The 21,267-nt window shown below is 38.0% G+C and overlaps 1 protein-coding gene across 2 annotated transcripts; it reads left to right on the forward strand.

Annotated features, from left to right (window-relative positions):
• The first annotated feature begins 221 nt into the window (after window positions 1–221).
• m (zona pellucida domain-containing protein miniature) lies at window positions 222–20,665 on the forward strand. 2 transcript variants are annotated; one of them, XM_018519944.1, is made up of 8 exons: window positions 222–895; window positions 13,232–13,314; window positions 17,207–17,451; window positions 17,720–17,913; window positions 18,576–18,698; window positions 18,789–19,003; window positions 19,147–19,530; window positions 19,612–20,665. In XM_018519944.1, the coding sequence occupies exons 2-8, from the start codon at window positions 13,273–13,275 to the stop codon at window positions 20,197–20,199; spliced, it is 1,791 nt and encodes a 596-aa protein (XP_018375446.1). In that variant the 5' UTR covers window positions 222–895; window positions 13,232–13,272; the 3' UTR covers window positions 20,200–20,665. The 2 variants fall into 2 exon arrangements, with proteins under 2 accessions (XP_018375446.1, XP_018375447.1); XM_018519945.1 differs by lacking the exon at window positions 222–895 and adding an exon at window positions 10,206–10,254.
• Window positions 20,666–21,267: the final 602 nt, after the last annotated feature.

A 21,267-nucleotide genomic window follows, 5' to 3' on the forward strand; every position in this document is an offset into this window, starting at 1 on the left:
CCGCCACTACCACCATCGTCGTTGCCGCCGCCGTCGCCGGTCGCGTCGCTGCTTCTGCCGTCGCTTCCTCCGCTACGGGTACGTACTATCCCTGTCCCCTCCGCGAGACTATCCTCTTATTCCCACTCCTTCTCTGGAGCACCTGTCGTACCAGGGAGTTCGGCGCGTTAGGGGCGCTCGATGGAGGTAAGTAGATGGTGGGTAATATCAGTCGGCGGAATATCTTCGTCACGAGCGGGAACGCGAGCTCCCCGGTGTGGTAACGCGTGTAGAGAAGGAACACGAATCAAGTGTGGAAACATTAATATTTATGCCAGCTGTACCATCACCGCAAATCACTTCCGTTTAATCGCGTAAAGTAGTTTAAATTAAAAAAAAAAAAAAAAAAATTGCTAGTGCCTTTTATATAGTCATTTTAAGAAATTAAAAGTATTCCGTTATTATACCGACAAGGAATTACGCCATTCAGCTATTTTCCGGTTGAGATATCCGCGTTATTTCCGCGATAAGACACAGACACGTAAATTCCGGTAAGTTGCAGTCGCACGATGACCGCGACCACGACCGCGCCAAGGTAAATGCCAGCAAGGAGGTCACGGCGCCGGTGAATTGTGTTAAGTGCGCCAAGCGACTTATCCGAGTCAACGAGAAATTTCACCATTAATAGTGCACACGACGGTGAACGACATACGTCCGATCATACAGCATCTGAACGGTCAATATCAACGTAGTAGGAGAAAACAATTAAAAAATACTACGTCTGTCGTAGTAACGTTTCCGGAACAAGACGAAAGCGAAATAATAAGATAATAAGAAGACTGCCGGGATGCTGCACGAGGAGCTATTGAGCTCCAGCTAACACGTGGCGATTACGCGCACACTCCGCAGTTGCACGGTGAGTCTTATACTATTGCGAACTGTTACTACTGTTTGACCAATCGGAATTATCGTATAAAATTTTCTGCAAAATATTTGATATCAAATTGCTTTATCTTCTCTAAAATTAAATGTAAAATTGACAAATATATATATATATATATAAAATAAAATAAGATAATTAATGATAATTAATCTTCGAAATCAATTTATAACACAATTATATCATTATAACTATTAAGTACAACATCAACCATTAAATGACGCACAATAAGTGTTTCTCATGTTGCTCATGCTACATAAAATATAAAAGCAGCGTTTTAATGATATTTAACGGTAATCCTGATTAGTGTTGCAAAACATCGTAATGTCTATCAGCTATCTAATCAAGATCAACGGCATCAACGTTAATTTGTATCGAAATCAAGTACTAACTGGAGTATAATATTTCAAAGTATATTCCATATGATAAAAAAAGGATCAAGCATCGCGAAGGAATTATGAATTACTTGCGATCCGCACTTGCACGATCTGCTTACCGATGTAAACGCGTGCGAATAGAATGACCGCACCGAAACAATCGGGTGGATATAAGGTTCTCGTATGAGGAAATTGGGAGGGGAGAGAATGTGGTCGGTCGACAGGCAAGGAGGCCTCACTAAATTTTCGTGCCGCTGATCCGGACGCAATGTGCCTGAGATCCCCACGTGCTTTTAAACCACCTCTCTCTGTCTCTCTGTCTCTCATCTTTCTCTCTCTTTTACTTCATCTCCTTATATTCGTTCATCTTTACCTCACTCTTTCGTTGACCGCTTTTCTCCTCATCGCTTCTTTCTCTTGCACGGATAAAGACTTCGTTCCAGCGGATCATCGGCTTCACTCTCCTCTCTACGCTCCTTTCTTTTTCCCTTTCTTTACCTCTCTCTCTTCCTCACTGTCTCTACTCTCATCGGTCTTTATTCCTCTCCTGTCTCTTCGGAGTCGAACTGATCAGCCAACCGCTCTTTACGAAGCCTCGAGACGGCAAGGAGTTAGCGCGCGCATTCCGGTTAGCGGTCCACCGAACGCATCGCCGTTACTGCTTCTTCAGCTACTGCCGTTGTTGCCCTCATGTCTGTCGCCGTCGTCTCTCACCATGAATGTCGGTCAACCCTTACTTTCTCGATATAGAAGATGATAGACCTAGCTGGTTGTATACATGCGATCAATGCCGAGGAATCGATAATTAGATAAAAATTTTAGCGGTGAATCGACTCTCTCATGGACTAGCGAGAAAAATAGATTTTCATCTTTACAGATATGACGAGACAGTGCATAATTACGTAGCATAATATGGCATTAACGCAATCATTTTTTTTCTACGTAATACATTTAAATCACTACTTTCATTATGAACAAAGCAGATGTCATCTTCTATTGCGAAACTAATGGATTCGTATGATTTATTTCGCAATGCTTTTTACAAACGCGTCTAATATGTTACTAGGCGAATTTGCACTGCGCGAACACTGCCGAGATACAAAATACACGAGTATATGTGAACCGGATCCGAATGAGCTCGCATGTATACGCATGTATTACGGATGTGAATTTATATGTATGTACGTATATACAACGAGCAAGACAGAATTTCCGTGAATCACTGATTACGGTGTGTACGTACGGCGCCATTCGAAATTGTGTCAGATGTTTTTGCACGCTATTTGCTATTCGCATTTAGGAAAGAAAATAATGTCTCTCCGAAACAAATTAGTAGGGGATCGTGTGCGTAGGTTGTTTTATCATTTCGAGAGATCTACATTATAATAAATTTCATTTTATACGCGACACATAATTTGACTTTTATTACATGCTTGCATATTGTAAATTAGATGAAAGTTACTATCATCAAGGACAATACAAGAGAGAAATAGAAGAATTAAAATATAATAATCTTTTGAAACGAAATGATATTTCGTTAATGGTATATAGGCCAGGCTTTTCATTTCTGGGATGGACTGCACTTACGTGCATACCAGCCTCGCCAAATTCACGGTTCGAACGGCAGGCATTCTTTTCGAAATTTGCATCGAAATAAGTCGCCGAACGTCCGTTTGCCCTCTCCGCCCATCGTTGGCGAGCAAAAGGAGTACGCTAACGGTTTTCGAACAGGTGTCATCTCTTTTTTCCGCGCTTCATGAAATATTCACCAGGCATACGATTACGTTAGTACGGGCCGCACTAATCCATCCGTCGACGACGTCTGAGTATTCAACTTCGCCGCATACGTCTTGAAATCGCGTCCGACATAACTTTGCATTCGTTTGCCAATGTAATTCCTTAGCGAATTAACATTACTATGTCGCAACTTTTGCCTATTTGTACAGCAAGATACCGGTATGTGCCGTGGGAATAACGATCGTTTATATTTCCCCGACGATACTAGGAGCTATCAATCATTTAAAATGCTTTAAATGAATGCTTAATCCAAAGAGACTCTCTCGTAAGAATTATGATTCTCTTGAATTAAAGACTCAATAATCTTCTATAAGGGTAACGCATAAAGTATGGGATATTTGAAATTATTAATATATATTTTCCTGATTAAAAATAAATATTACTCATTAAACATAATATAACATGTACTTTAATGCAAATAAAGGTATTGTTTTTATTTCTATTTGTTTTTCATTAGCATTCTTTTTAAAATGTTGTTATATTTTATCAAAACAATGTATAATATCGAACATTGGACTCTTCTTTTGTTTTTATTTTCAAAAATCTTTTAGATCATAATTAAAATATCGTTATTAACTTAAACCAGCTTTATTTATATATATATATATATATATATATATATACACAAACATACACTAACATTATAATAAGATAATATTTTAATAACATTCTAAATGAAACCGTTAAAAAAACCAATGTATATGAAAATGAAATTCAATTTTTCCTTATCGGCTTTGTCAATATTCACGTCCGCATGGTTGTAAAATATCGCAGTCATCCGTTTATGGCACATATTCTATTGTTTCGCATCCGAATGTTTACACGGATAAGGGCGACTACTAGTTTATAGCGTATATCGATCACCGATTCCTGTTTCGTATTATAGTTCCTGAAACACATATCCACAGCGTTATCGCATTTCAAGATATCAATAGAGCGTGATTTTTGATACTTTGTATATTGAATCACAACACTACATCCGCGAAATAACAACAAACTTTAATCATGAATGAATCGTTTTGTTCATATGGTAAACATTATCTTTATATTTATTAATTACCTGCATTCAATCTGTCTCTGCCTATACGAGTGATAAAAAAATATCGAAAAGATTGCCATCGACGCACACAATACTTATAATTTTATATAAATACTCGCGAGATCAAAGTAGCAAGTTTCGAGAATAATTTTTATTAATAAATCAAACACTCTCAGTATGATGTTTGAGCTAAATGTATCAGCTGTGTCGAATGCGCGCCGACGCAAATAATTATAAAATCCTAATCTCGCGCAAATTAAAATTTTAATTAATTTCCTGTTAACGTAAAGGGATAACTAATTATTTAGTCCTCGCAGCCGTGAGACAAATAAATATCGATAAAAATCATTCATCAGCAACACGCCAGAGGGAAAAAAAGAAAAAAAAAAAGATATATCCAAAAGTGATTATCGATGAAACAATATTAACGACGTTGAATATTAGAAAACTTTATATAACGGGTGTCGATACCTAAATTATATTGACTATTCTGCAAAACTAAACGTGACTCGTTAAGAAACAGCTACGATACAGATGTTTCAGTACACATAAAAAATTTTAGTGATATATAGTTAGACTAATACTTAAACATTTAACCGAACAAGAACGTTCTCACATGTATACGAGTTTCCGACTCAACATCCATTATTATTCGCACGCGTGCGTTACTTTATAAATATGAAAGCACTAGGATTGCGCAGAAAAGAGCTGTTTTGCTATCTTGCCTGATTTTCATTTATAACAAATAAAAGAAATTGCTCAACAACGTCATTCAAAGAAATAAATATCGTGCGTATTAAATTGTGCTCTCCTTCATATTTACAGTAGGACGCTCGTGGAAGTGCGTTTATCGCCGAGGTGTCGATAACTATACAGCTGCCAGCAACCACAGTTCTTACCCTGTATTTATCCATAATCGCATCGCGTGTGCACACGCGTGACGTGCCGTGCACGCGTGTACACGTTCTCTACACGCGCTATTTCTCATCGAGCAGACATTCCGCACGCGATAATTGTCCCCGGTCGTTTCCGTCGCAATCGCAACGACGATCATTGGGTCGCATTAACCGTTAATGTTAACATAACCGATCTCGATCGCGGTGAATGGATCGTAAAGTCAATTACGCGCGCGGTTACGACCGAATCCGCGCCGCCACCGCCACATCGGCAAGCTCGTTTCGCTCCCGCATCCTTTTCGATTTGCCGAGAGTAATAAATTCCCGAGCACACGCAATGCACAACGCACACAGCAGCGAGGAAGAAAGGGCTGCGATCAAATAGAATAATACCGTGCTTGAGCGAAACGGTAAATTTCAACGTGTCTAGTGTCATTGCCCGATCAATGCACGGTTAATTATCGCGTTTATATATTTCATAATAACCATAATTGTGCCGTGCGCGCGAGCTCAATACGATCGATACAAGATTTCTATATTGTATCGTGTATAATTTTATGTGAGGAACTGTGGATGGGATATAACGGTACGGTATCATAATCGAATCATATAAGAAATGAATTAATGATGCAATCTACTCTTTCATCAAATCGATACCGTCGTACTTTTCTTTCTATTCCGTTTTAACAATATACGATGTATTAATATACGTAGGATATATTATTATCTACGAGATTAACGAACTTATAAGATTGTTGCAACATCAACGTGATGACATGCGCTTATTACTATTCTTATAATGTAGTTTATCCAAATGAACCGTACCTCCATTCTCCATTGTGTTCTACATCTACAATACAAGCGGACATGAAAAAGGAAAGTGATGATTTTATACAGGAGAATTAATACTTTAGAAGATATATGTAAGATACTATAAACAAAGATGAATTTAAATCGTTAATTGCACAATTCTTAAAAGCGCAGTATATAAATTATATAAACATTTAATATTAAATCTAACGCTTCTGAACATTCTGTGAGTTTCTGAAAAGTTTCTAAACGTCGTCATGTGAATAATCGGAATAGGAGTGCAGAATTCTTTTTAATTATATTATTAATATATATATATGTATATATTAGTATTATATATTTGTTTGTAATTAATATAACTGTTTTTTCTAGAAGTAAATGAGTGATGGGTAGAGTAGAGAATATCTACCTATAGAAAAGTATTAGAAAAGAATCTATATGCTGTTTGAGAGATAGTAAAAATTGTGTTAAAAATAGTGCTAAAAATTTGTTATAATTACTTCTGCGATAATGCCTTACAAAAGTATTATTATAGTATATAAATGGTATATTAGGTCGAAAATTTGGCAGTCACATTTACCGTATATTAATACTGGTCATTACCTCCGGCACTAAGCGGTACGTTTGTCGGTACGCAATGCACGATCGTGTTCCGGAGAATTTATAAAGCTTATCGCTATACGGCTGTCGAGTATTAAACGGCCAGAAGAAGAGGAGCCGAACCTGGTAACGCTATCTTGACCCGGTTCGCAGCGATGAATGTTTCGCCAAGTTCTTTTCGAACATGAATCTGCAATTAACACACACTCTTACACATTTCCCTTCGATCATCATTCTATATCAAGTTTAACAAATACGTAGATCGCAATCGATTCCAAATTATAGTCTTATAAGAGTACTCGATTTATCGCATTAAGTTTTTAATATCGCATATTAAAGAGTTTCGTGCGAATTGTTCATAATGATAATCTTTTCCGTTTACAATAAGAATAACAGTCAAATATCTTTTTACAATTATATACAATGTCAAAATTTACTCGTTCATTTTATTGTTGAATTTAATGACACTACATTTCCAAAGATGATAGAGAGCTCACCAACGCCAGCGACGCAATTTTTACCTTTGCGTTCGCGCGGATTGAGTATAATTCTAGATAAATTGCAGATGTCGTTCGTCCACAGCAGGAATCAGAACCGTCACTCTAAAGGGATCGACTGGAATTCTAAAACGGTCGACGTGAGACAGAGTCCTGTCGTCGCTCGAATACCATAAACGACGCGACAGTCGATTTGATATTGCAATGCACGTACGCACAAAGACAAATCGTCGTATGCGCGTTCGCGCCAAGAAAGAAGAAGATTCTGTTGATGATGCTGAAGAGAGAAAAGTGGCCTGGTTAATGCACCTGAGAACGATACCGTGAGAAGTTGGTGTAGCAGAAATAATAACAACGCGTTCAAAGAGAAATTTTTAATGTGCATTATAATAAATGGATAATATACTTAATGTAGAAATCGCTAACAAATATTTTTTCTTCTTATACTAGCTTATAATAAGTGAAAATACTTATTGGCTTTTATTCGCTTGAAAAATTGTAATAAGCAGCTAATGTTTAGCTGTGACGCGATAGCAGAGAGCAATCGTGAATATAATTTACCGTATTGATCGATGCACATTCTTACGCGTGTATAACCGACAGTGGGTTGACGTTGAGGTCGACATTGAAAGAAAGCCGGTGAGACAACGTTGTCACATTAAAGCGTTCTGAAACGGTGCCGAGAGGGAATTATTAGCGTGGGATCTATCGCACACCGGTCCGAGCAGGAAACACCGTTACGAAGACGCGTGTAATCCAGCCGGCCCGGTCGAAACATTCCAAGAATGTATTGTATGAAGCTACCTCCAGCCATCCATTTCTGCTGCAGACAAATCGACAGGTGCTCGTAACATACTTAACATGGAACATTGTACTTTGGAGATTTTGGAAAAACTGGGAAAATTCTAAATGTTCCTACTATGTATTTTTTCATACAACTTTCCCCTTTGCAAAAAATATTTCGCAGACTTATTCAAATTTAAAAATAATTACGATTAATCTATCTATCACATACTTACTACTTTTGCTAATTAAGCGAGCGTCTACGTAAGCATCGGGATTAAATGCAAGAAAACGATGCTGAGGCGATGAAATCCGTGTACTTGTACGTCATGCGTGCTTGTACGAGTCGGTTATGCACAGCTAATTAATGCTTTCCGCCGACATGCTCGAGGCGGGCAAATCAAAAACAAGTATTCATGGTACTCGTGTATCACGAAACAACTCCTTGCTCCGATAACCCTTCCATCATCGGGACCACCCGTTTTGGCCTGCTCTTCCTATTAACGTTACGTGTCGACCGCGTAACTTTTCGTGGAACATCACAAGCGCTTATTCTTTTTATAATCGTTAATGGTAAAGAGGGCATATCCAATGTAACTGTAAAATGAAAATATTATTAAATAAAAATTGTAACGCAAATCGCAATAGTTGGCATATATGACAACCCAATTGGAAATCATTACAGCCAATATAATAACGGACATGTAAGTGCTGTTATTAATAAAAGCATACAAGTCTTAAGACTAAAAGCCTGCAAAATTATAATTACCATTTTAGCATACGCAACGTCACGAAAACTTTTATTCGATACTCCAGTTCCAGTGAATAGAATATCAAAATATTGTCCGAGAAATTAAAATTGTTCATCACTGATAAATTGTTCGAATAAAATGTGAAATATATAGATAGTAAAATTTGAAGCATTACAAATGATAAAATCCAATGCTGTTAAAGTGTTTGTCTTTCAACATACATAAACTGTGATGTATGTATAAGTAATTATATGTGTAGCTAATCCCAAAACAAAAGAAAAGTTTCCAAAACATGATGTGTATCATCGTCTATTTGTAGGTTTCGATCGGCATCGCACGTATCAAGCATGTAACTACCGACAACTCTCATGTGTTCGAATACAGTCTTTAATTTCTCTTCTAAATCAAGTTTAAAATCAAATATTACAAGTTTTCTAGTTTTCATATATTTTTAATATCTATTAAATTTCTTCAATGTTATATTCTTTTATTTCTATTTTTAAAACATTCGCAACGTTCTCAATTGTTGGTCTATTATTATATAGTTTTTATATCGTAGATACTTTAACAAATTTTATTTATATTGTTTCTTTTAATATTAATGTGCAAGGGAATATATATTTCTCGTATACTCTGTCCATTTGATTTTATGATGCGTGGCATCAAATGACCCTATCGAGGATCGTTCCGGTACAACAATCGCGAAACTATAGTTCTTTGTCGGGGGTTACGAGTTATTAAACAGTTGGCGCTAATTGTTTGATATTTGCTAGAACATAGATAAAGATTGGAACGTGTAGGCGTTAATCTATATGGACGTTGGTCAACCGCAGTAATTACATATTCGCAGCAATTGCAACAATCTGAGCATCACAAACGGACATTTGCGAATATTATCGGCGCTTAAACATTGTCCATAATCCAAGTTGTACCACTTAAACGAGCAACACACTATATAGTTAACTCGATTTTAATTAAAGTCATAATATATGCCTTCATCGCGGATTTAATGACCGGCTGTCTTTGCTTTCTTCTTTTAACTCATCTCCCACAGCCAGTAGGATTACAATTGACACCGTGACACTGCACACTCGTTTTGAATTATGAGACTCGGTGCGAACGTCCTCTTTCAAGCTACAGTGCCAACGGGATTTCTCTTGGGATAGGTTCAGAAAGAATTTTTCTTAAAAACGTTAATCTTTCTCTATATCACATACACACAATGTCATTATTCAATTTAGGAACTGTTAATTTTTTAATTTCAGTAATTTAACTTCATTTCTCTTCAATTTTATTAAAATTTCTAGAGGTATAAATAGATATATACTGAATTTTACTCTACTGAGGGAAAAACAACTAGATTTCTTACCATCACTCCATCACTCCATAAAATCATCTCTTCTGTCTCAGAGTCAAATACGACAAAATGATGATAATATCAATTGAGAAAACATTTATCCATTCTAAGCAGAGCGACTAAAAAAAAGGAAGAATTATAAGATTCACTGACGATCCGCTATAATTTATTCGACCGGAACGTCTCACACTTGTCAAAAAATTGTATAATTTGTTACTTAGGTGGTCACGCACAGATGCGAGACGTTACCTGCGAGAGCAAAGGATTCGATCGCATCTTCATATTGATCGGCACGCCGTTCATCTAATAATCAGGCAGTCTGAAACGATTGCTGTCAACATTGGAACTGGGAGCTTGGTGCAACGATGCGTTTAATCCGGCAAAAACGATCGGCGGAGTTAACGAGCCGCGAACAGCCTTGAAATCGGTATTGGGTTTGCTCATGCTATTCATGTCTTGTCGCGATGATCATTATATATAGCTCACGCTTTTGCTGCAACCTTGAAATTCAGTATAAAATACTCAGATAAATCCTTTTAAAACGTGATTAAAACATTCTTTATTAACACAATGTCGTACATAGTTTGTAAAAAATTATTTAACAAATAATAATTGCGAATACAATTGTAACTACGGAGAGATATAGGATAATAAAAAATCCACTGCTTTATAAATTAATATTAATTGTCCTTAACGAATTTTTTTGCAATAATCTAAATTACTTTTCCTTTCTTTTTCTGTTAAAAGAATAAAAAATCATCGCAAATAAACATTGCATATTACTAATCAACTGGTCAATAATCCTTTTCTTTATTCTGTTTTGATTAGAGGATACACGAATCGATCATTATCATATTATTACGAATGATAATACTAATTAATCGCAGCTTTACAGTTACCGACTGATTAGAGTTACGAAATCGAGACAATATTTCTTTTATAGATCTAGTAGTGATTTTTTGGTTAGTTAGGGCTATGGCAGAGAACGACACGTATCAAGACGTAACTTTCGTAGTCGTAACGTAAGATAAGGCAAAGCAAAACGTAGCTGTCATGATCGTGACTGGTCGGCGACCACGACAGCTACGTTTTCCTCTGCCTTACCTTACGTTACGACTACGAAAGTTACGTCTCGTTACGTCTCGTTCTCTGCCATAGCTCTTACGGATATGAATCGTGAAAACCGCGGTTATTAACAAGTGTAGGGTAAAAAATGAGGCATGAACTGCATATTACTGCATATAGAACAGAACTAAAATATTGGAAATCAGCTGCGAAAGGCTATAGTCTTAAAATCTTTCTCTACAATGCATTTCTAGAACTAATTTCTAAAAAACTACATTTTTAACGTAATTGGATCCTGATCGTGGCAATTATAACAGGTATGTAAACACGTGAATAACGTGTAAAGTGTAAAGCAAGAGATTGGTATGCTACTGTCAATCTGTGCGTGACGTTGATATTTCCCATTCATAACTACTGTTATCTCTGTGTCCATTGCACTCGCGACCACGATTACACAGCTATACACAGCAATGTTCTCGATAGCGAAACGCATTCATGATTTCACGTTGCATACCGTATCTATTTTCCATGGGTCAATTACATAGACTGCGACATGACTTTATGTTATACCGTTAGAATAACTAGCATCCCTCGATGACAGCATTATTTCAATAACCGGAATAATCCGCTATAAACAAAATTTCCTTAAATAGACTGTCTATTTGATTAAAAATGCATTAAAAGATTTCGTAAATATAGCAACCAAGTTTTTATCCCTCTTTCTGTGTTGTGTCGAGACTAAAATCAAATTTTTTGGCAATCACATTTTTAACATCTCATTCAATACTTAAATTATATTTGACTTCAACAGACTCCACATTTTTTCTTGAACTTGACAGGATTCTCGCATCTGACTGATGAATTTGTTATCTGTATTTTAATAATCAACGTATATTGTTCAATTTTTACTTATTTATATATTATTTAACTTGTCAGCATTTTTTTGACATGGTCTCTTATTACAATTATTGGCTTTATTGTCTCGTTCTTATTCATCATGTAGAATTGATTTTGAGTAAAAGTCGAAAATGTTATTTTTTTTCTATCGTAAAGTAAATTTATTAATAAAAAATCTTTTACGTTACATCTAATGTTGCTCCTTTCTGTCTACTTTTTAAATTTTGCTTTGCAAAAAGAAACCAATATATACAATATATATATGGAAATCAAATTTTTTCCTCATTTTCTCAAGAATCTAGATATTCACAATCTATTGTATTAGATTGTTTCAAAAATAATTTATTATTTTTCTTTCCTGTATTTTCCAGAAGAAATCAATGAAGAACATTATTAGAATTTTTTACTTTCTTTACAAAATGTTTAGAAGTAAAGATCGAAAAGGTTTGTATACATTTTTTTTTTTTAAATAATAAACGTACATTTCGAGAAACGGCATAATCATATCGATGTTAACTCTTGTTAGCATAATAGCCATAGTTGTTACTGTCGTGTTCAAGATTACAGTTATAAACATTAATAGACAAAAAATGCATATAATAGTTTGGCTTTTTACTTTACGCGATACCTTATCCGTGTCGTTAATTATTACCGTATATCGTATATATCAGCATAACTCTATATAATCCGTATATCACGCAAATGATGACTATACATAAATCGCATTGCGCGACACAATGCTAGACATTTATTGTATTTATCATCTTTAGATTGATTATACAAGCCGTACGTTAGGATTAAGCTATCTTTACGAATATATACCAGTATAACTATCAGTTATACATATTTGTAACTATTAATAATAGTTTTCACGTTACATCATTATACATATATCGTCTCATCGATAATCTTTAAATTGAGAGATTCACAGCGATAACAGAATATATAAAAGACGCCAATAGCAAAGCCAAGAAGACCAAAGAAATACTAATTTACTACCTACTATTTCAATTAATATCTGTTCGGCGTACGAACACACATTTTTATTTATAGTCTGTGAATCATGCTCTACATTTTCATATAGGTACTACAGACAGGCAATATCATCATTTTATTGTTTGCTCTAATTTTTACAAGAGATTGCTATTTCCCTGCAATTTCGCGCCGTACCGTGTAATTCTAATTTTCACAAACGCTTACGTATTTGAAACTTCATAATCATGATTTCTCCTAGCAAATCAATTTTGCGCTCGAGACCTCCTTGGGATTCGAAGCGCAACCTGGCAGACGGTGCCCGGATAATTTGCTCGCTAGACCATGGTAGTCGGATAAATTAAAATAGATCCGGTTTCACACAAATGTAGCATCGCGCGCCGACGTAACAATTCGCGTACAACGAAATTAATGCGGACTAATGCGAGGCAGTGCGTTTGTCTTTGCAGGGCAGGACGGTGTTTCGTCGTGAGAGGCTGGGACCTCCAGGATGCCAGGGGTGTGGAAGTTGCTAAGTACGCTGATCTATATGGTAAGTGTATACTTACTGATTTGCAATTGGAAGAAAGCCAACGGCTAACGATCACGTATATTTCCGATTGATACAATAGCTTTCGACTTTTTAATTTTGAATTAGTTCCAAACTAACGTGTCCTATATATTTACTGAACCAAGTAGGTATTCTATCGCTTAATCTATTTATTCCAATTTTCAAGCGACATGTCAAAGATTAATGTGACGTTTAACACGCTTAGATTAAAAATATGTATCTGCAATGTTAATTCGATAAAATTCCTATTGATCAGATAGAAAAACGCAGACAATAAAAAATTGAGACATAAGACGTCTTACGTCCCGATTTTAGACACTGTGTTGTCTAGGAAGATACTAAATAATTATAGCAAAATGACATTTCCGAAGTATCGATTTATTCATCCTCAACCGGGCAGATTCATTAACGCGGAGAGTTATTGATGTCGATGGATGGAATATATCAGATTCGCTGTCTTAATAACGCGCAACGAGTAGCGCGCTAAGAGGGACAGGAGCACAAACACAAACGGTGTATCGACTAGCGGGGCATGGCGTTACATAGGCACGAGATACGAGACTCACACGAGACTCGTGACTTGCGTTTTGTCCCGCGCGTCTTCTAGCGGTTTTCTTTTGTCGGTCAATTAAGCCCTAGAGCCGTACACTGCGTACACACGTGCGTCAATCGGTCGACCACTGTGAGCCGCGCCGATTCCGATAAATGGGGCTATAATTTCAAGTGTGTTTGATCAACGATGCGACGCGACGCCGCCGTGTAGATCCTATAATTAATCAATAACGGTCTCACATGACTCACGTCACGTGCGGGCCAAGCCCGGAGTCTCATAACAGTCACTCGCTCATCTAATAACCGGGATATATGGTTTCAGCAAGAACCAAAGACCGTGCAATATCGAGCAGGAAATAAAGAGGGGGGGGGGACTTACCGTCGGGAATTCGCGTTTCCATTTAAATGACAATGCGATGACGCGGCAGGAGTCGTCGCGACAGCTTGCAAGCGGATATTCATGCCTACTCTAGGTACCGTTACCGCCTTTACCGTCTTGAAGTCTTGAAGCCCCCTCTCCACCCAGTCCCATTCCCCTCATTCCTTCTTACGTTATTCAGAACTCCACGTGAAACCTATCGTATATAGACGGTACCGCGTGCGATGAAACATCCATCTCCGTGACCTTGCAATATTGATGCGCGTCTCGTCCATAAACTGTCGACGATAATTATATATCGATCGGATCGCTAGAATTTCTCATGATGTAAATCGGAGCAGACGAGATTAGAAACAGGAATACTCTATCGTAATCTATAATTTAAGAAAGAGCGGCAAAGTCGAATGATAATCCATGTAAGCTTGCAAAGTAGAAATCGTTGTAGCCAATAGCGACGAACCATTGTACAGAACTGTACTTCGTGGTTCCCGATCTTTATCGCCAAGCTTTATCCAAGATAAGCCGGTAGCTTAGAGCGGAGATTCTACCACTGATTACATTACCGTAATACGAATCTCCAAAGGATTGAGGAAGGTCAGTAAAATCGGCCATAAGACTCCATTCGCATCGACCCCGATCCTCCTTCGTACGATACGATCGGTACATAACACGCGAGGAGCATGCGGCCACCGAGGGCACCGAGGCAGCTATTTCCGCTGTCACGAGTACAATTGACTATCCGCAGACGGGCATTAGCATTCGAACGCCACCGGTGCCGCGATGGGAAACTCACCTACCAATGTACCTCACGTTAGAACATCTCGGAATACCAATGCACGCGCACGAGGTCGTAACCAACGAGTCCCGAGAAGTCGTAAACCGCATCTTTTACTTCTGCCCCTACGGCGCGCGGTGTCTACGTGGTGCAATATAAATATTATTTGTCATTTTTTACGCGTTTAAAAGAGAGAGAATATACTACTTGCAGCAACGTACTAGCAAAGGTCTTGTTTCTTTTCAAACAATATTAAATTATTAACGACGAAATATCATAAATAAAGATACCAATCCCCGTACCATAGCAAATCATTGGAGTAGCAGATATATAGAGATAGTACTTGTGTACTTGCAGGGGTAGTTCTGACATAAGTCAATGATCGCGTACACGTCGCAACACAGCTAGCGCAACGCACTCGGTAAAAAGGGTACGCGCGCCGTGCCAGGTGCGTAATCATTTCTAATGAAATGACGTTGTCATTTAACAGTGCGATTGTAAGAGCGTAGAAACGTGTTTTCACTTGCGCGAAAAACGGCGACCGTTAATGCAGCGGTAAAGACGCTTCTCCCGTTACGGCGATACCGCGCTCGCTCGTTCACGTATAAGTGTATAGGATTTTCTAAGACCACAAGCGCATGTGTGTAGTATCCCTTAATTTCCAGAAACGTTTAGAACAAAGATATGTCTAATGTTCCACTAGATTATCGACGGTGTCACAATTATCCACAAGTAATATGGTGTACTATTAGTAGAATCACACGGTATCGTTTAAGAATGGACGATCAATCGTAATTGTGCGTAATTAATATTGCGCAATTATCCACTTATTCGAATATGAAAATAAAAAAGTTATATAAAGCATCAATGCAACATAACACACGTACAAGCGAGTATTAAGAAGCAGAATCTAGATCAGATTTAATAGACCAGACATATCGTTCTACTTGTAAAGTTTCATTATAATGGTAATACTACTGAATGAATCTCGACAATGTACATCTATGTCACGAAAAAGAGACGTCATTAATTGAATTAAAAGAACCAATAATAGTGTAATATTAAAATAATAATTAAAAATAAAAATGACAACAAATTTAATTATATCACAATTCAATCTTTCCAAGTCATTCGATTCATTCGGTATCGCCGTGAAAACTAATCGAGCGCCGTAACCAAAAAACAGCATGTTGCTAATAATTTTGCTAAATATTCATACGAAAGAAAGTAACATTTGCAGTTGTATCTGCATTTAATACAGAAACTAATCAAAATTTCAAGATAAAAGTAGTCGTGTTTAATTTGAGATAGACTCTTGTCGCGCGGCTCGTGTCTCGTGCATGATTACCTCGTATACCGGCATTAACGACGAAGCGAGAGGTATACGCGAGATTGTCAGTTTCGATTGAGCGTGAGAGGTATTTATGACTAAATCGTATGGATTATCTTGGGTCTAATGGACGGGCGGAGTGAAAATATACGGGTACTTAAGTTTTCATTACAATCCCATCCTCGGAAACTTCTCTAAATGCACTGCGAGCACAAAAAAGAACTTGTTGCGATTACGGTAATGAACTTGATTTATAGCCAACAATTTCTACCGTGAACGTTTAGGGACGAATGTTTCAATTAAACTCAACTTCTTTCTCATCTCTAGGAATTTTATGTAGAAGATAAAATCGATCTATTTATTATTAACAATTTATAAAATATTTTTTTAAATTACGAATACCGCAGATGGATTAGAAGAAATCAAATGTTTATTAAGCTATAAACATTAAAAATACATTTACATCAATTTACGTAAAAACATTTTAGCTCATCCGTCTATAACGATCGTAACGTCTCGGTTAAATGTTTTTACCAGCTCAAACAATCTTGGAGTACTTTTCGATTTATGACCTTCCTGTGAACTCTACCGCAGAGTAATTTTCTTGTACCGGGAGGAAAATAGGATCGGCAACCGATTCTTACCGTTTTACAACGCGTAACTTTGAAGCCGCGAGCTATACATACATATATACATCGTGTATAGGTACGTGTCGGACAATGAGCAGGAAACGAAGGGATAACAGAAATAGAGAATGAGAGAGAAAAAGACGGAGAGAAGAAAGGTCATACAGATTCAAAAGAAAATATTCGACGTACAATATTCTCTAAATGCGCAGATGGTTGGCTTGAAGAACGTCAGTAGCAACAGCGACATTTGGCCGTTGGAGAGGCCAGAGGGCATGCCGGCCATCCAATCCTTGGAGGTAATGTGCGGGAAAGATCATATGGACGTCCATCTTTCGTTCTCGCAACCCTTTGAAGGTATCGTCTCGTCTAAAGGTCAACACGCGGATCCACGTTGCATCTATGTTCCACCATCCACCGGACAAACGTTCTTTTCCTTTCGGATAGCTTACGCAAGGTAAGTGCATGAAATTGAAACAAAAATGTATCTGTGTAAGTACTAGTACGGATAACTATAATTTTATTGTCAAGAACTCTCTCATCTACTTTGCACTCTTGCATTTTATCCAGAGTTTACGAGAGACACGACAATATTATTATAACACAATTTTTAAGTAAAGTTATTTGCTTTTCCCAAAAAGTTTGTTAAAATTATAACACTTGTATATTTTTTAAAAACTATATATAACATGTATTACATTACTTATATTTTTTTATCATTTCAGATGCGGTACGAAACCGGACATGCACGGACAGTTTTATGAAAATACCGTGGTGGTCCAGTACGACAAAGACTTACTTGAGGTTTGGGATGAGGCTAAACGTCTGCGATGCGAATGGTTCAACGATTACGAGAAGACCGCGTCAAAACCACCGATGGTTATCGCGGATCTCGATGTGATACAGCTGGATTTTAGAGGTGCGAGCATCTTACGATTACGCTCCCATCAAATGCTATTTCTTAATGGAGATAAATCATCGACATACATTCTTCGAGCTCTCATGACGATACTATTGAAACAACCGCATGACATTCGCGTGCACGGGAAATTCTCCTTCGATTGCCATCTGTTGCTGTAAACAATCTCTAGACAGCAGACAGAATTATGTGCTCTCGAAGAGCATGTTTCAAGTTTATCTGAAATATTGCAGTTAAATATATCCAAGTGAATGTGCCACGTTTCTCTATGATCATTTTCTATTAAAGCAGCACATATGAATACTTGGCTTTTGAACGTGCGTTATGAGGGATAGATATAGCGGTACATTTAATGCGCGCAAACATATCACGAGATACACGCTGCAACTCGTGCACCCGTTTGCGGTTGGCCACAGGTGAAGCCACAGTCACATCGGTTAATTTCAGTTTATGTAACATGTATAAAGCCTGGCACGCGCGGAAATATTATACATGTAGGGTGCTTATACAAAGAGAAGAATAATTATATAACTAAATTAATTAATATATAGCACTCGCTTTCCTTCCGGAATAGAAATTATTTTCCAAAACTCTTGACACGAGGCTAGTTATCGATTTTTCTTTTCGTCGCGAGTAACGAGTAAATCCATCACTGTTCACAGGCGACAACGTGGACTGCTGGATGGAAATTCAGCACGGCAAGGGTCCATGGGCGCCACCCGTGTCCGGTATCGTGCCACTCGGTTCCACTCTTACTCTGGTCGTCGCTATAAACGATTATCGAGGTAACGATCAGTTCCTCAGAAACACGCGAAACTTTTCTCGGCGATCGGAGCGAGAACTAACGTAATTTTCTGTTATTTAACCGAGCACAGGTGAGTTCGACATGCGGGTCAAGTCGTGCGTGGCTTCAGACGGCGGCGGTCACACGATACAGCTCAGCGACGAGTTCGGCTGCGTGCTAAGACCGAAGATGATCAGCCGGTTCTTGAAGGCGCGCGGCTCAGACGACCGCGCGACCGTGATCACGTACGCCTTCTTTCACGCGTTTAAATTCCCGGACGCGTTAAGCGTTCATATCAAATGCAAGGTAATAATATGCATGGTTATAGATAGATAAAATCTGATTATCGATTAATTTCTTAATCGAGAGATTATCTCGATTGATAATCTCTGTCTGTCATTTACCTTTCGAAATTCCTTTAACAAATTTGAAAATATTTTTATAAAAAGGTGGAAATATGTCGGCACGGTTGTCTGGATCATTGTCAATTGAGCGGCTCTATAGCTCATTATATTCAAGAAAGGAAGGATCATATACGACCGCAGTATATAGAGAGTATGGCAACTTCTATTCCCTCCAATGACAACGATAACAGTAGCTCGGACAAAGACAACGAAGACTCGGATGGCAATGTGGAGCATGGAGATGGTTCTCTATACGATGATGTCATTCAGAATGGCGACGATATGACGTCAATCGGCGGACATTTTCTAGATGTTGAAAAGTCGATTCCGAAAGCTCAAGCACAGACGAGTAATCGGTTACCGTCAACTGTGACTGAAACGCAGCACGACAGCGAACCGGACGATGTGGATTTATCGAAACCATTTATGGTAAACGTAAAAACAATATATCTGTCTCAATCGATCAACGTACTCGTACATTATAAATCACATCGCTCGCTTCTATTTTAGGAACCATCGCGGGTGAATAAATATGAGAGCGAACAAGATCAATTTCCGCATGGGCCACGGAATCTGGAGGAGGACAACGACGCGGTGCCGGTGACGCCGCTCTCCGCCAGTGTCACCCGTCGAAAACGCTCGGTGACGGTGACGGATAGGAAAGCGCGTAGCGCTGACGTCGGTGTCAGCGGTATTTACGAAGTCATCTCCGAGGCGGATCTAGCCTTTAGTCCGGACACGCACGCCGAGGCGGTGACTGTTTTTCAGGGCAGGATACGCGAAGAGGTCGTTTACGGGATCTGTCTGCCAATGCCAGGTTTTAGCGCGCTTTTCATCGTCGTCGCGCTCTCAGCAGTCGTTTCCGCCCTCGTTGCAGGCGCGATGCTGCATCGGCTGCAGGCGCAGCGGGACGTCACAGCCGGCAGCAGAGAGAACAATCAAACCGGAGTACACGCCAATAACAACGGTTGGTTGCCTTACGGTTTGCTCCGCGTGCGCTGCACGACGCGACCCACTCATCATCCCAATGAGCTACAACAAAAACAACCAAACATAGCTTCGCAGGTTGCTGCGAATCCATCGGTCGAGCGAGGCTGATAACAACACCTTAATCCCGCCCTTAAGACGCGTGGGCCAGATGCGTCTAAGGAGAGACAATGTGCAATAATACGCTGTACAAAGTATCGTAAGTACATCGCTGAGCTGCGTGCGATTATAAACAGATATTCATTGAGAGAGATACGCAGAGATAAGCTAGAGGAAACAGAACACCATTATATTGTATTTGGTACTTATAACATATTATGTATTGTTCAAGTATCCTCCTGCGAATCGCGCGACGACACCAAATTCTCGCGAATCGCAGTCGTACGAGGACTCTATCTCTGCTAGGTATTTACGTTACTCGGAGATTTTATCCAAGTTATTTTATAACTTGCGTAACGTGAATATCATCTCAATCTCGTAACGCGATGTTTTTTCAATCGTTATGTCGCGTGTCGTAGTTTTCAGTAATCAATTAAACACTAATAAATACCGCATTGTTATGAATATTTCTTATGAATATTATATATATATATATATATATATATATATATATGCAATGACGTATTGTACCCCTTTTTATAATTCTCTTTATAAATAAATTTATAATATAATAATTTTTAATTAATAAATAAATTATTATAATTTTTAATAAACAAATCTTTTAAATAATTTTAGATGATTATATAGAAATTTTGCGTTTCACGGGTTATCTCCTTATCCAAATCCATTCTTAGAATGCTAGCGTTTCGTGAACATTGTAGTTCACTTCATCAGAGCGAGAAGCAGCATAGATACTAACAATAAGTCCTTCAAATATACTCCTTCCTGATACAGTATCAGGCTGCTCCTCGCCCTAATGGATTTAGACACGGAGATAACCCGCGAAGCATATAATTTCTGTATAGGAAGCGTCCGTGGAAGCCTCAAGAGTATTATTAAACGATTATCGTTAAAAAATAAATATTGAAAAATATTTTGCTCTATGGAAAATACAATACAGATTATAATACATATATATATTAAGAAATTGCAAACAGATGTGCTGTAGGAGTGCACATCTATTGAAAATACCTAAAATTTAAAATAAACTCACGATAGTATGAAAAATTATTAGAATAG

The sequence above is a fragment of the Trachymyrmex cornetzi genome, unplaced genomic scaffold (genome assembly GCF_001594075.2).
Source record: "Trachymyrmex cornetzi isolate Tcor2-1 unplaced genomic scaffold, Tcor1.1 scaffold857, whole genome shotgun sequence".
Lineage (NCBI taxonomy): Eukaryota > Metazoa > Arthropoda > Insecta > Hymenoptera > Formicidae > Trachymyrmex > Trachymyrmex cornetzi.

What these genes read in the sequence shown, in the direction of transcription:
- m (XM_018519944.1), top strand. Translation starts at nt 13,273, where the DNA reads ATGCCAGGGGTGTGGAAGTTGCTAAGTACGCTGATCTATATG. An exon ending in TTTCGGATAGCTTACGCAAG is followed by an intron (nt 17,452 to 17,719) that starts GTAAGTGCATGA and finishes TTATCATTTCAG; the next exon opens with ATGCGGTACGAAACCGGACA. An exon ending in CGCTATAAACGATTATCGAG is followed by an intron (nt 18,699 to 18,788) that starts GTAACGATCAGT and finishes AACCGAGCACAG; the next exon opens with GTGAGTTCGACATGCGGGTC.